This window comes from Cupressus sempervirens, chromosome 3, assembly GCF_028749045.1.
Source record: "Cupressus sempervirens isolate cs-2001-9-10 chromosome 3, ASM2874904v1, whole genome shotgun sequence".
Taxonomy (NCBI): Eukaryota; Viridiplantae; Streptophyta; class Pinopsida; order Cupressales; family Cupressaceae; genus Cupressus; species Cupressus sempervirens.
In genome coordinates this window covers 99,326,246-99,341,525 of record NC_143120.1, presented here as the reverse complement: position 1 = coordinate 99,341,525, position 15,280 = coordinate 99,326,246, and the positions used below count along the sequence as shown (strand labels likewise).

At 35.6% G+C, this 15,280-nt stretch overlaps 1 protein-coding gene across 2 annotated transcripts in view; it reads left to right on the top strand.

Moving 5' to 3' along the window:
* The window catches only part of LOC149564974 (calnexin homolog), a 60,372-nt gene that overhangs the window by 11,433 nt on the left and 33,659 nt on the right, over positions 1-15,280 (top strand). For both annotated transcript variants that reach the window (XR_016361986.1, XM_089818513.1), the window contains exons 2-4: positions 9,651-9,720; positions 9,955-11,081; positions 11,248-11,319. Coding sequence is in view for 1 of the 2 variants with exons in the window: in XM_089818513.1 (XP_089674639.1) it covers positions 9,651-9,720; positions 9,955-11,081; positions 11,248-11,319 (1,269 nt within the window). In the remaining variant the exon portion in view is untranslated. The remainder of the gene's footprint in view (positions 1-9,650; positions 9,721-9,954; positions 11,082-11,247; positions 11,320-15,280) is intronic.

Sequence of the window (15,280 nt, the reverse complement as noted above, 5' to 3'; positions counted from 1 at the left end):
GATGCTTTCATGTGTTGATTTGCTTTTTGCTTCATAAGCTAACATTGGATGAATGTGGTTTGTATGTTTTATTGAGTAGATCTGATTTGGGTTAATCATTTGGTATCAAGTTGATAAATTTTTGAATCTTATAGATTACTGATTCACCCCCACCCTTTGAGTAATTTTGGACCTAATAATACTTACATAAGCATTATCAAGGATATCAAATATTGAGAAACGACATAAAATTACAGCAATAAATCTTCTTCAAAGTGCATGCAATGCTGAAATAATTCCTATACACGATTATTGTGTAGATGCATAAATCAACAAATCATATAGACACGATTTACATGTAGAATGTTTTTCAGGGAAGAAAATCCACCAAAGAAAGAGGAAAAATGTATTAGTTTTCAATGTACATGATACATTGTCAACATTGACTCTCTACTCTATAACAAAATTCTAACACCATTTGTGATCCTCCAAACAATGATATAAAACCACTATCTCATACCTCCATTTTATAGGCAAGAAGAGGCCAAAATCGTAAATGATTTTACCAAAACGGTAGATACCAAACACTTGCTGCATTGTTCCATTGTTAAGTGTTTCGAATGCATTTGCTTGCACATGTATCTACAAAGATTTATATAACTCTCTCAGCACAATCACTTTTTTGCAAACTATCATTCACATCGCTTTCCAAAACCCACTTGGTTTTACTTGCTAGTCATACTAGCATAAGCATACGCAACAATCTAAATCAAAGTAATCTCTATTTAAAAATACTTATTCTTCTACAATGAAATTTATGGTTCCAGTGCGAAATATAACACACCATTTATAAGTCAATTTTCCACGTCATAATAATCTTCAACTGAACTTTTCATTCCAATGGCTTTTGAAGAATTCCATGCATTATTATTATGGCTTATACATACCAGAAGAGTAGACTTCTGATAGGTACATACTGATGTCTCACTCCTTTAGATTAAATCAGATATACAAAACCTGTTAATATTCTTCAACCTGCTCATAACCCATTATCTCGTAAATGATGAATTGGAGTGTATTGGCTGTAAGGATATGCATGATAGCCTCATAGCAAAGTTTGAAAGTCCATCTATAAATGTTTGCTAGTGATGTAGATAATGGATATACTGCTTTTGTAAATGGAGAGATTTCTTCAGTTCGCTGCTCAAACTCACAAAGATTCTCAGTTCGACATTTGAGTTCCTTCTGACTTTTTTAATGCAAGCCATGAGAGACTTCGATGACAAGGAATGAAGGTTTTTTAATAGCAAGCAGAAGCAAGGTACTCCTGCTGCTGTCTGCCCATATATATACTCTGTATCTTCTCTCTAAGGTGTCATGCTAAATAGATAAATAGATGGCTAATACAAAGGTTTACAAAGACCTATGAGGCTATACATGATGATCTATAACGCCTTCATGAAATCTAATATAATGGAATAATTGTCACCTTAGTAGATATCATAAGAAGTGAATATGATTTATAATGTCTTTCAGGACATCGACAAAAATATTTGGGTCTATCCATTACAGAATCAGTTTCTTAAGATACGTTGCCTTCCGAGTGAAGCAATGTTCTTCTCATAAAATCTCAACCTCCAAAGATACAGTTTCTTGGTCTAATGTTCCTTGCTTCAATGCCGTTGTGCTAGATGCCTATGTTACTGTCCAATTCAAATCGGCGAAGACAAATTATGCATTGAATGTTAGGGCTTACAGTTGGTGGGAGTGAAATATGGTGTACAGTGGAGACTTAGTCCATATGACAGATTTGATGAATGGCATGTGACCTTGATCCGTAAGGTGTGCGTGTGGCATATGTAGATGTATCATGTCAAGGATGGAATTTCAGATTTCAACTCAAGGAATGGCATTCAAAATTGAGAAAATTCTAGGATAATACAAAAAGATCAAGTCTTGAGGAAATTCTAGAAGAAAGAAGGCACAAGAAAGGGAAAAATTATATAAAAAAAATAAAAAAAATTGTGCTTTATTCTAGAAGCTCAAACTATGAAGGAGAGGATAAAACTTTGAAAATAGAAAAAAAATTTAAAAACAAGATCAAAACAAATAAATTCTTTGATAAGTAGGAGATAATTTCCACAGCAAGTCAAATTGTGATATTGCAATCAGGATTTAACTGTGTGATTTTTGAGTCAAACTCATTGACCCATGTTTCATGAGTAGTGATTCAACATGAATCCATCTCTCATGAGAATAAATGGAACACTTCGCACTCATTGGATCGAGGTGATGCTCACAGGGGTGAAGCACCGGGACTTCCCGGGAGGTCACCCATCCCAGTACTACTCCCGCCTGAGCGCGCTTAACCCCTGGGATGGGTGACCTCCCGGGAAGTCCCTGGGAAGTCTCGGTGCTTCACCCCTGTGAGCATCACCTAGATCCAATGAGTGCTAAGTGTTCCATTTATTCTCATGAGAGATGGATTCATGTTGAATCACTACTCATGAAACATGGGTCAATGAGTTTGACTCAAAAATCACACAGTTAAATCCCGATAGCAATATCACAAATAAATTCTTTGATAAGTAGGAGATAATTTCCACAGCAAGTCAAATTGTGATATTGCTATCAGGATTTAATTGTGTGATTTTTGAGTCAAACTCATTGACCCATGTTTCATGAGTAGTGATTCAACATGAATCCATCTCTCATGAGAATAAATGGAACACTTAGCACTCATTGGATCTAGGTGATGCTCACAGGGGTGAAGCACCTGGACTTCCCGGGAGGTCACCCATCCCAGTACTACTCCCGCCTGAGCGCGCTTAACCCCTGGGATGGGTGACCTCCCGGGAAGTCCCTGGGAAGTCTCGGTGCTTCACCCCTGTGAGCATCACCTAGATCCAATGAGTGCTAAGTGTTCCATTTATTCTCATGAGAGATGGATTCATGTTGAATCACTACTCATGAAACATGGGTCAATGAGTTTGACTCAAAAATCACACAGTTAAATCCCGATAGCAATATCACAAATAAATTCTTATCCAAAGAAATTATGCCTTATTTATGGATATTATAAATGCTAAAAATAGCGAGTTTCCTATGTTTCCTAAATTTAGGAAAATATAAAAAAGCAAAGCCTACAATATAGGGATCGACTTCTTCTTGAAAGCAGAAAATTGTTTATATAAGCAACAGGTTTGCCATTCTTCTCATGCTTAAGTTGGAGAGCAAGATTTGGAGTTCAATTCTTGAGAAATTTCCTGATTGCAGGAGCAAGAGTGAGAATTCAAGGTGATTTTTATGGCTGCCATTGAGGATTTCAATCAGTTTTGTTCATGTTTTTCAAGCTAAATCGATTTTTAATTTTTCTTCTTCTGATTTTCAGAAGATTAATTGAGAGTTTTTGAGCATAAACTAACATATTGGCAGGTCAAGGAAGGATTTTTCATCAGTTTTATGAATAATTTTCAATCACAGCTCGAATTTCTTTCAAGATTTTTTATGATTTTCAAGTTTTTTTAACTTGATGAACATATTTAAGTGAGTTTTCATGCAGGTTTCAAAGGAAGTTCTTCATGAAGTTTCAAAATTTCAGTTTGAAACTTTCAGAATTAGGACAGATTTGATGAATTTGTCTAAGTGCTGAGCAAGTTTTTTCTTTCTTTTTCATGCTTTCATCTCTAGTTCTTGATTGAAAGTTCGATGTTTTAGAAAACTGAGGACAAATCTTGAAATAAAAGCTGCTTGGAATAAAAAATTAACTTAGAGAAAGAAAGCCCTTTCTAACTAAGGTATATTTACAGGAAATTGCAGCTATGGCAGTATTTTTCAGATTTAAGACTAAAGACAATGAGGAAATAAACATGAAATTCAAGAGAAAAGCAAGCGGAGATGGACTTTGGAAGTTTAAAGAAAAGAAATCAATTCTTTTCTTCAAAGATCCTTATTTCAACAGGAAGTCGGCTCCAACATGAAGAACTTGTCTAGGGCATGGCAAAATTTCTCAAATCAGCATGAAATCCACTCAAGAATTCATGGAAATTCCTATTTCTAAATGAAGTTTCCTTGTGGAAAATTCTTGTTTCCAAGCCAAGTCCATGCAACCTAGAGGATGATTGCAAATTTGGCAAAAAATTGAAGAAATTCCTCAATCCATGATGAAGTTCAATCAAAGGATGAAACAGTTGTGCACAAAGAAAATATGATAAGGCATGGCTAATTCCACAAACACGCATGAGCTCCACTCAAGTTTATAAGTCTTAGAAAATTGCTTAGTGTTTGAAGTTCCTTGAACAAATCTGAAGTCTACCCTCCAACATGGAAGAATTCCTAAATGATTATGAAATTTCCCTTGAAAGGAGGATGATAAATTTGTTGAAGTGTGGAAAATAGCCACAAATTCATATGAAGGCAACCCCTATTAAGAAGGAAGTTCTTTGTTCCAAGTTGAAGTCTGCTTGAACTAAGGAGCTTTGAAATTGGCCAAGTGTCGAGAAAATTCTCAATCCACCATCAAATCTGATTAAATCAAGAAGGCATTGCAACTGCAGTTAAGTGAGTGAGCATGAAGTCCACCAAGAAGTATAAAATTTCTATTTCAAGTGAAATTTGCCAAGGAATGTTGTGAGAAAATCCAGAAGCACAAGCAAATCCCTCCCATCTTAGGATGACTTCAAATTGCCTAAGTATGCAAAATTTCCTAAAATTAGACCTGAGGACGCAACTTCATTATTTCCAAAATTCATAAGGCCGTGTCCAGATTAAAGGCAAAGCTGAAAGAGATGCTACGACAACCTAGATATCCAATGATCAAGATCAAAGGAAGAGTTTCAAATGGTATTTAAGAAAAGATGACATTCACAAATGAGAAAAAAACAAGCACAAGCAAGGACTTCATCACCTACAAAGAATCCCAAGATAGAAAGAAGGATAGATGAACACGGGAAGATTTCAAAGACATCTTCCAATTCAAAGTTCACATCAACAAGCCCAAAATATTGCGTCAAAAAAGAACATTCAAAAAGGAGAAAATTCCAAGCTTAAGAAAGTTATAATTTGGGAATATTTATTTTTCCAAAATCTCAAATTACCAAAATTGAAGAAGAATTGTTCGAAGCTTGAGAGATAAGCATGATGAGGTGGTAAGTTGGTAACCACCTATCTCCACCAATCAAATATTTTCATGACAAGGCGTCCAAATTTAATGAACCCGATCTTTTCTTCCATCGGGATAAGAGATATTTTCCCTAGTTACCGGATTCATGCCCTAGAGGCCAGATCCGGATTTGTCCAGATTCTTTTTAAAATTATTTATTTATTTATTATTTTCTTATAATCGTAATGGCTTTGACTCATTGATTCATACTTTGAAATGATTTAGTTATAGAATTATGTATATTTCTATCATTTTTTAGTATAAATAATGCACACACAGAGACATACATACATAAATATATCTATGCACACATACACACATACATGCATATATACATCCATGCACGCACGCACGCATACATACATCCATACATCCACACACACACACACACACACACACACATATATATGTATCTATGTATGTATGTATGCACACACAAATATATATATATATATATATATATATATATATATATATATATATATATATATATATATATATATTTGTGTGTGTATGTGTGTGTGTTCATGAATCCTCCGTGAATCCTAATTGGGAAAAAAAATCACAAATCTACGGATCTGATTCACATGCTTGAATTGGATTCGTATCCGGAATTGACAACTAAGATGTTTTCTTCTAGAAGAATGCAATGGATGAGTTGATAAATAGGAGATAATTTCTACAGCAAGTCAAATTGTAATATTGCTATCAGGATTTAACTCTCTGATTTTGAGTCAAATTCATTGACCCATGTTTCATGAGTAGTGATTCAACACGAATCCATCTCTGATGAGAAGAGTTGTTTATTTTTCATTGATTCTCATTACATAAGGAACACTAATTAAAGTATAGTTGTCTTAATCTTTGCCATCATGGGCCCTTCATTTGTGTTTGAACTCCTCTATAAGCTCCACTCCTCTCATTTGTAAAACAAAGATTCAAAGATTGTTAAATAAAGCACTTCTTAATTAAATTCATTGTTCGAATGTTGGTGAATTTAATATCTTTTGCAAGTTACATGGTTTCTTGTCTCTTACTGAGAGTAAATCTTATTTCCAATTTGTTAGATTGAATGAAGGATTTGATAAGAATGTTCATTATGGAATCAATATGTTTATACTTTTGATAGTTGGATGATTTTCAACTATTGGGCAAAGTTAGTCTGAACTTGTGATGGACAACTTAACTTGCATTTCAATGTTCATTGTTCGAATGTTTGTAAATATCTGTGATGTGAAAATCCTTAGAATACCTTAGGTGGTAACACTGTTCTTGTGGAGTTATAGAATTTGCAAAGCAAGGATAGGTTTCAGATTCCATTTTTGCAGTCTTATGTTCATAGGTCTAGTTTAGAGTTAGATTAATTTTCCTCAAGCCTTAATCTTTTATCCTTTTTAAGAGATTAATTTTCCTCAAGCCTTAATCTTTTATCCTTTTTAAGATCTTAGTAGAAGTTGAATCCAGAAGCTCAAAGGAAATTTTTTTCTAAGGATACAATCTTGAGTAACCATTTAAGTCCCCTTGTAGGCTTTCAGTAGATCATCCTACCATGAGAGTCTATCCCAAACAATAACATCACACACATTCAGAACCTTGGAGTCATCTTTGTGGTCACAAATTTCATCTATTTAGTACATTGGAGACTTTGTTCTAGAGAGGATAGAGTACCCCTAGTATTTAATTTTGAGTTGTCTGTGTCATAAAACACACACAGAGCCTGCTGCTGAGTCCTTCCCTGGTTCTATAGTACTTCTGAATATGACGAAGCTTACCATGATCATTCTAACCTGGTGTTGGATAACAAATCCATACCTCCCTTTATCCTGAGACACTGAGATCTGCTTTTAAAAAGATTCGATTTTTGTTGACAAAAATATTGGCAAAAAAATGGAAACATGATATTGTGTAAAACTTGTCAAACCCTCAATGTGATGATCGAACCATATACCTTTGATTTTGTGGAAAAAGGGTAAAAATCTATAAAAAAACAAAAGACCATGATTTTTAGGACAGTCATGCAAAACCCTCCTAGATTTTTATGGGAAAAAGATAGATAGATAGATAAAATTTTAACGTCCACGAGGCCAAAAATAGCCTATGGGACAGCAAGACAACTCAAGCAGACTTAAGTAGCGCTGTTCGCCTCTTGTGTAGACTAATGATGAGCCCCCCCAATTGCTCAATGTACTCTTCGTTGAACAGGTTATGCCAAGAACTGTCACATATAGTATCTGCAAACTTATCCCTGCTATCCTTGTAGGCCTCACATTCTAGAATAAAGTGCTGTTCAGTTTCCACTTTCCCAGAATTGCAAAATCTGCAAATTCTCTCTTCCCAAGCCTCCTTTGGCCTCTTCCAACGCCCGGTCTCACAACGAAGTTGGTGAGAGTTGGTTCTCAGCTGAGCAATAAGAATTTTAGCTCTCCAAGAAATGTTGGCTCCTATGTACACTTTTTCGAGCTGATCACAAGTGGGGTTGAACTCATTTATATAATATAGTTTCTTCCTCCCAATCTCACTTCCCCAATTTCTCTTGTAGAATTTCTCCATAACAAAGACCTTTATTTCTTTATTACTTGTGGGGCACATATTGAAATGAATATTCCATTTACTCATCCACTTGATGTTTTGTTGCATCCATGTCCTTTTTCGCTTACATAGTGTGTCACTAAAGACAACTTTCGGCCATCTATCCTCTTCCATTTTTTCGATTCTTTTTAGATAGCTTAAAAGGCGAACCATAGCAAGTGCCTCAATAGGCGCAGCCTCCATTTCACTTAGCATGATGTCATATGGAACAGTGCTTTTAATTTTAAAATGAAACAAACCTTCCCATGATTTTTTATGCAAGTAAAAATCGGAAAATTCATCATGATTTTTTTTGGAAAAGAACAAAAAAACTTAGAAACATCAGTCATGATTTTTGGGCGAACAAATCAGAAAACCTTCCAATATGTTAACAATCCATGATTGTTGTCTGAAAATATCATGCGAAAAATGAAAACCCACGATCACAATTTTTATTATAAAAAAATCAGCAAAAAACCTCAAAGATTTTATCATGGAAAAACTCGAAAGCCCCATAAACTCAAAAATCTGGAGGAAGCCCGCCATGATCTTTTTTGGAACAAACTGATGGAAAATCCCTATGATTTTTTGTGGGAAAATAATCATAAAACCTTTTCATTCATAATTTTTTTGTGAAAAAAGTCACAAAACCCTCCAACCACGATTTTTTTGTGAGAAAAAAAATCAGAAAACCCTATTTTTCTACAATATCAAAAAAAGCCCATGTTTTTCATTAAAAACCTATTCAAAAAATTTCTGGAAAAATATCCCTAGTAGATACACGATTTTTTAAAAAGAAATTTGTCAAAAAGCTTAACCCGCTCTAATACCATGAAATGATAATTGATTGACATTCAATAACTACAAAGGAGACCAAAGCTGCTTGAATAGAGAACACAACACCATCTTTCCATAATTGAAATGAGTTGAGAATAGAAACATTAAATATAGAAAGGAAACTTCCTAAACGAACTAATGCTGAAAGACATAAAAGGAAGTTTCTAAATATCAACTAAGATGGTCATTATAACAAAATTCTAATATTATATTAATACTTTCCCTCTTTCTTTGGTGGAGTTTTTTTTTGAAAGAGTTTAACCATGTAAATCTTGTATTTCTATGGTTTGCTGATTTAATATTGTTGCTGATTTATGCATCTACGTAATAATATTTATGGTGATATTGTATAAAGAAACTTATTTTCAGATTTGTGTACACTTTGAAGAATATTTTATTTTAGTAGTTTTACCTTGTTTCTCAATAGTTGCTAAGGGCCAGTGTTTTTCTTCCATTTTCTTGTTTGGATACCTCTAGGAATAGCCCATTTAGCCCCTTAGAGCCTAAAGTAGGAGAGTTCATCCACTCTCATAAATTGGCCCGTAGTTGTCTACAGACCACACTTTGTTGATGAGTTCTTGCTTTATTCTCTTCATGATATTTTCCCTTTCCCTTGAGGATTGGTCTTGCCTCCAGAGGTGTGGAGCTTGCAACTTTGAGAGCCAACATCTCCTCTGAGCTTTACTCATCTTTGCATTGTACCTCTGACTCTCATGGAAATTTTGATTCCGTAGGAATTAACACAAATTAACACAATTTAAAATAGGTCCCATGATTAAGTGGAATATTCTTGTAGCATGTTTTACTTGAGAAATATTTATTGCTTGTGACATTTTTTGGGCACTATTTTTTTAGCTTGTCTTCTGTTTACTGCAGAACTAGTGGCTCAGTTCATTATTTATTTAATATTATTGTAAATGTATATTCATATTTTTGAACATAGTCTATGCTTTCTCCAAGGTCATATCCAAGTGTACCTATGTTTAGCTCTTGGTCTGTCGTTACTGTCTTTATTGATTTTATCCTTTCATTCATGCTTGGCTGCAATTGTTTTTGATGAGAGGTTCAAAAGCATGCTTTTGAGGCAGATTATATTTGGATTCAGGTGTTCTTTGAGTCTTTCGATAAGCCATGGAAAGGTCGCTGGATTCCTTCTGAGAAGGAAGATTATCAAGGTTAGGCATCTATGTTTCATCATAGTGAACTATTGTAGGCTTTGTTTACTTTAATATTTTGTGTAATCCTCTGCTTTGATCTGGCTGAATATGACTAAATTGAATTTTAACTTTTAAGTTTTCTTGTTTCAGACTGGCAAATTTGAAGTGAAAGCTTCTCACAAGTAGTACAATTATCCTACAAATTTCATTGAACTTGATTAGAAGCATGTTGATTTTGTTTTCCTTTTACAGGAAAATGGAAGCATGAAAAGAATGATGCTTACGACGACTATGGATTGCTTGTTAGTCAAGCAGCAAGGAAATATGCTATAGTGGTTAACATACCAGAAGTGCATTTGAAAGATGATCCAGTGGTTCTGCAATATGATCTCAAGGCACAGAATGGGCTGGTTTGTGGAGGTGCATATTTAAAGTATCTAGTTGCCCAGAATGCTGGATGGGATCCAAAACATTTTGACTATGATTCTCCTTATTCTATCATGTTTGGGCCTGACAAATGCGGAGCTACAAATAAAGTTCACTTTATTTTTTGCCTCAAAAACCCAAAGACAAATAAATATGTTGAGCACCATTTGAAGTATTCCCCACTACCTGTAACTGATAAGGTCACCCATGTATACACTGCAGCTATCTATCCCAACAGCACACTCAAGATTCTGATAGATGGAGAAGAAAAAAAGACAGCTAACCTTCTTTCTGGTGACTTTGATCCTCCTGTTCTTCCACCTATGACAATACCTGATCCTGATGACAAGAAACCTGAGGAATGGGATGAACGTGTTAAGGTTCCAGATCCAAAATCCAAAAAACCAGATAACTGGGATGAGGATGCCCGTAAGGAAATTGAGGATTTAGATGCAAAGAAACCAGAAGGATGGCTAGAAGATGAGCCCAACGAAATAGATGATCCAGACTCCCCAAAACCTGATGATTGGGATGATGAAAAAGATGGGGAATGGAAGACTCATAAAATTACAAATCCAGAGTGTGAGGAGGCATCAGGTTGTGGTAAATGGAAAATGCCTTTTAAGAGGAATCCTAACTATAAAGGTAAATGGCATCCACCTATGATTGACAATCCAAACTGCAAAGGATTCTGGAAACCTCATAACATTCCAAATCCGACATACTCTGAGTTGAAGCATCCAAGTATGGAAGCAATTGCTGCTATAGGAATTGAGATCTGGACCATGCAGGCCGGTCTCTTGTTTGACAATATTTTGATTGCCAATGATGTTTCCATTGCTCGGGAATACAGGGACAAATACTGGAAACCAAAGTTTGAGGCTGACAAGGAGAAACAGGGGGGAGAGGAAGATGTTGACCCTCACATACCTGGGTTACTTACTGAATTCAAAGTAGTGAATTTTTTCTTCTATTATTAGAATTTGCAAATGCTTCTGTAATTGTTTGGCTCAATATCTTGCATCATTGGCTATTTCCCTCAATTTATTTCGTTGTTACAGTGGTAGCAATACCTTGTGATAATTGTTTCCATCATTGACAATGTAATTATTGTTGCAGGGCAAGGTTTTTGATTTCTTATATAAGATTGCAGCTATTCCACTCATAGCACCATACAATACAAAGATCATTGTAAGCTTTTAAACATACATCTTTTGTGGGTTTTAAAGGGTTTTTGACAAGCAATGAGTTTGTTTGACAGTTTTCTCAAACACTACGGGAAAGATGTCACCTAGATTCCTACGAAGGCACACTTGTAAATTCTATGTGGAAGCAATATCTCTATTCTAATTGAATTCTGTTATAATGCACAAATAATGAATTACCAGCCAATTACAATGTTATCTTTCTTTGCATCTCCTTGTCTGGTTACATTCGTAGCAATCACAGCACCCTCACAAGAAATTCTAAGTTTATTTTTTTGGTTTCTAATGTTCCTCAGCTAATGTAAGGATGTTCAACATGCTTCTCAAGTTCATATCATAGGAGTGGATATAATTGGCAAATGAAAAGGCCAAAACTTCAAAGATATCTGGAAAATTTAGATAATTAGAAACTGGCTGAGGCATTTATAATTTTATAGCAATGATTTGCAACTAAAAGTCATAGTCTAAATGCTATTTATTGTTGGTTATTTAATCCAACTTTGTTGAAATATTGTTAAATGGTGGTAGAGTTGAATGGCATTATCTGGTGAGTTTTGTTAATAATGCCTCGGATCTGTGGATCTGGAATGGTGCAACTTGAAAGCACAACACGAACAAACATTTGAAAGTGAGGTAATCACTAGTTTCTAGCTCTTGAGAACAGAGTCCCTTTAGTACTACTATTAAATTAGCTTTAGATGCAGCTAATGCTACTATACTTTAATATGGTTGGGTGGAATCTAAGACTGTGTAACTAATGTTTGCTCAGTTAGTTTGGGCAGATAAATCTGCATTGATTGCATAAATTTTTAAATTGTACTTAAATAGGCCCCTTTTATGGATTCAGGCAGTTTAATCTTCCTGTGGCAGTCAAAAAGGAAATATTTAATAAACTGGATTTGCCTGGATGCAAGATGTATTAAGGTCAATTTTGACAGGGCAACACATAACAATCTATGAATGGCTGGGGTGGGATGTGTAATTGGAAACTAGAGCAGGCAGAACTCAATGATGGTAGGGAGGAGGTTGGGGAAAGCAACCAATAATGAGGCAGATTTTTGAGTGGCACTCCTGGGGCTGTTAAACGGAAGAAGTTTAAAATATTGCAGTGTCTATTTCGAATGTGACTTGTAACTTATAGTTAATTCCACCTGAACTGGGCAAACACCAAATTAGAAATCTGGCAATTTGCTTAAATAGATAAAGGATGTTATCTAAGTTTATGAAGATTTGGTAATACCCAGTGTGTTTAGAGAGGGCTAAATGTTAGTTGATGATGTTGCTAAGACGGCAGTTGATATGATACCAGAGGATATTGAGGTCAATCACTAAATGATTGGCATGAGTTCTGCAAAACATTTGTGGGTTCACAGGCTCACATTGATGGTTGAGCCAAATGGAAAGGACATCAGATACAATGAAATATAATCAAGTTAATGGAGTGTACAAAGACAGTCAGTTTAATGATGGTTTCCGGCCTTTTTATGGACAAACAGATGGGCATCACTACATTGTAAACATCCAGGGAGGAGAAATTGATGCAGTTGTGTTTGAAGTCAAGAAAGTGACAGATGGCTTTCTTTGGGGATGTATCTAAGAGAAGGCTTATGGAATACTCAAAACTAGGGCTTCGGTTGTCCACCATACCTTGCATATGGTTTTGGTTGATGAGTATATTAATGACAATGGAATATTTGTATTGCTGTTTCTGGTTGCAACTGTGTGAGATTTTTTAGGATCAATGTTTCGGATCACGCTCTGTGATCACTTTTCTCCTTATGCTTTCTTATTCATCCGGATGAAGGATCACAGAGTGTGATCCAAAATGCTCTTGCTAAAAAAATCTCACAGAGTTGCAACCAGAAACAGCAATACAACTATTATGGACGTAAGAAATTTAATGTTATTGGACAATGGAATATACCTAGTGAACATGGATATTGTGTTGATGTTTTTGGGAATGCTGCTGGATGCAGGGGAGATGGAGAAAATGGTGGAAGCTATCATGGCCTGACAGGTGTGGTGGTTTGAAAGGATACCTGCGGCACACTATTTCGAGACAGGGTTGGTGTTGGATGAATGAATTTGGGTGAAGATTGGAATGGAAGAGTACGACCCTTTGGTGCAGATTTATGGTTTGGGGAGTAGGAATAGACGTGATTGTAAGAAGAAAGCATATGTGGGCTGGAACTAATTTTCTCAATGGGTGCATAGAAGGGGTTGCAGCTGGAGATAGAAGCTGGTCATTTTCCTTGGTGAACAACGCTGAGGAAGGGTAACTACAATGGATGGAATTTTGTAGTTCTATTGTTTGTAAATGTATGTGATATCTTATAAATGGTAGATAGTAGCTGAACACAGCAGGATAGACAGAAATACAGTTGCATGAGCCAATTTTGCTATATGAGCTCCCTTGTTGTAACAAATAATGTGTAGAATTTTCTGCCCAATCACAGGGGTTATCAGTATGATTTTTTTACAAAAGTAGTAGATGGGTGTGGCTCCAAAGTGTCACATTATTTTACCAATTTTTTTTATTTGAATGGGGTTTGAAAATCAATAATTATCTGTTTACTTAAAACTAAAAGCACTTCAAAGTTTCAAACTTGTATAATCTTGATATACAGTAGAAATTAGGTGCATATGCGATCACTCAAATTCACCAGAGAGGCATGCAATGTATACCTCTGATTTTGTTTTTATTTTAATGTTGAAGTAATTTTGACACACAATGCTTTTGCCCATAGTTTACAGACGTGGACTTGGAGAGTACTCAGCAAGCCCAAAATTTTAAACTCAGAAAAAACTTGGCAACTTGGAAAGAACTAAAAATAAAAAATCTCTCACAGTAACGCCTTTTTTTTTTGTAAAATTCAATTTCAAAATGTAGTAAATAAAAAATTGATACCTTGAAAGAGAAAATGCATGGTTTAATAGCAAAAAGAGCATGTGAAAAATGCTTTTTAACCAGCATTTTACCTGCATTGACATTTTTACCCATGGTTTTTTGTGTTAATAAAATGCGAGAGTTAAGCTTGTGAGTACTCACCCAACAAAAAAATAAATGGACAGTACTTGGCAGCTCGGTGTGTACTTGGAGAGTTTGCAAACTATGCTTTTGCCAATACAAATGCAAATGCTTGCAAATAACTGATCTGATTTATCTTATTTGTTCATAGCAAAATATGTTGTTGGGAACAACATTATTCATCCCCGAAAACTGAATTGACAGTATCAACATTAAACTAATTATTATCGGTCAATGCATCATTTAAATACCTCTAATTTTTAGCCATAACAGTCATCACAAGTCTGATGCAAAGGACAGATTGAAGACAATCAATAACGTCAACATGCCATATCTTCTAGAATTGAAAATAAGACTCCAATGTTAGCCGACTGGATGGTCCCGGCGGTATTTTGTATTCTGTAGCCGACGGTCTGGCGGTGTTTTTGTATTCTGTAGCCAACGGTCTGGCGGTGTTTCTGTATTCTGTAGCCGACGACGTCGGTAAATAGTTTGTAGCGGATAGAATAATTGTGGCCGACGAACTCCTTCGGGAAGGTTCGGCGGTAGTATTTATATCCCGTTTGGGATCATTGTAAATCATCATTCATCTACTATTGCGAATATAATTCTGCTGTTCGTGTTCATTGTCTGTATGCGATCATTTTCTTTACCTGTACGGTAAACATTTGGCGCCGTTGCCTTATGAATCTGGAAGGTGGGAGGAATGAAGATTAATGCCAAATCAGCTTAACAAGGATTGAAATAAGGTGAAGGTTAAAGATGGAATCCGTACTGCGCAGGAGAATTTAATTCTGGCACAGCAAGCCGAACGTCGACGGAGATTTCAAAAGATTGCCGACGGAAACCGAAGCGCGGAGGAATTGTTGGAGGAGACTCGGCAGCGGGTGGAATTGGTGGAAGAAGCGCGGGAGGAGTT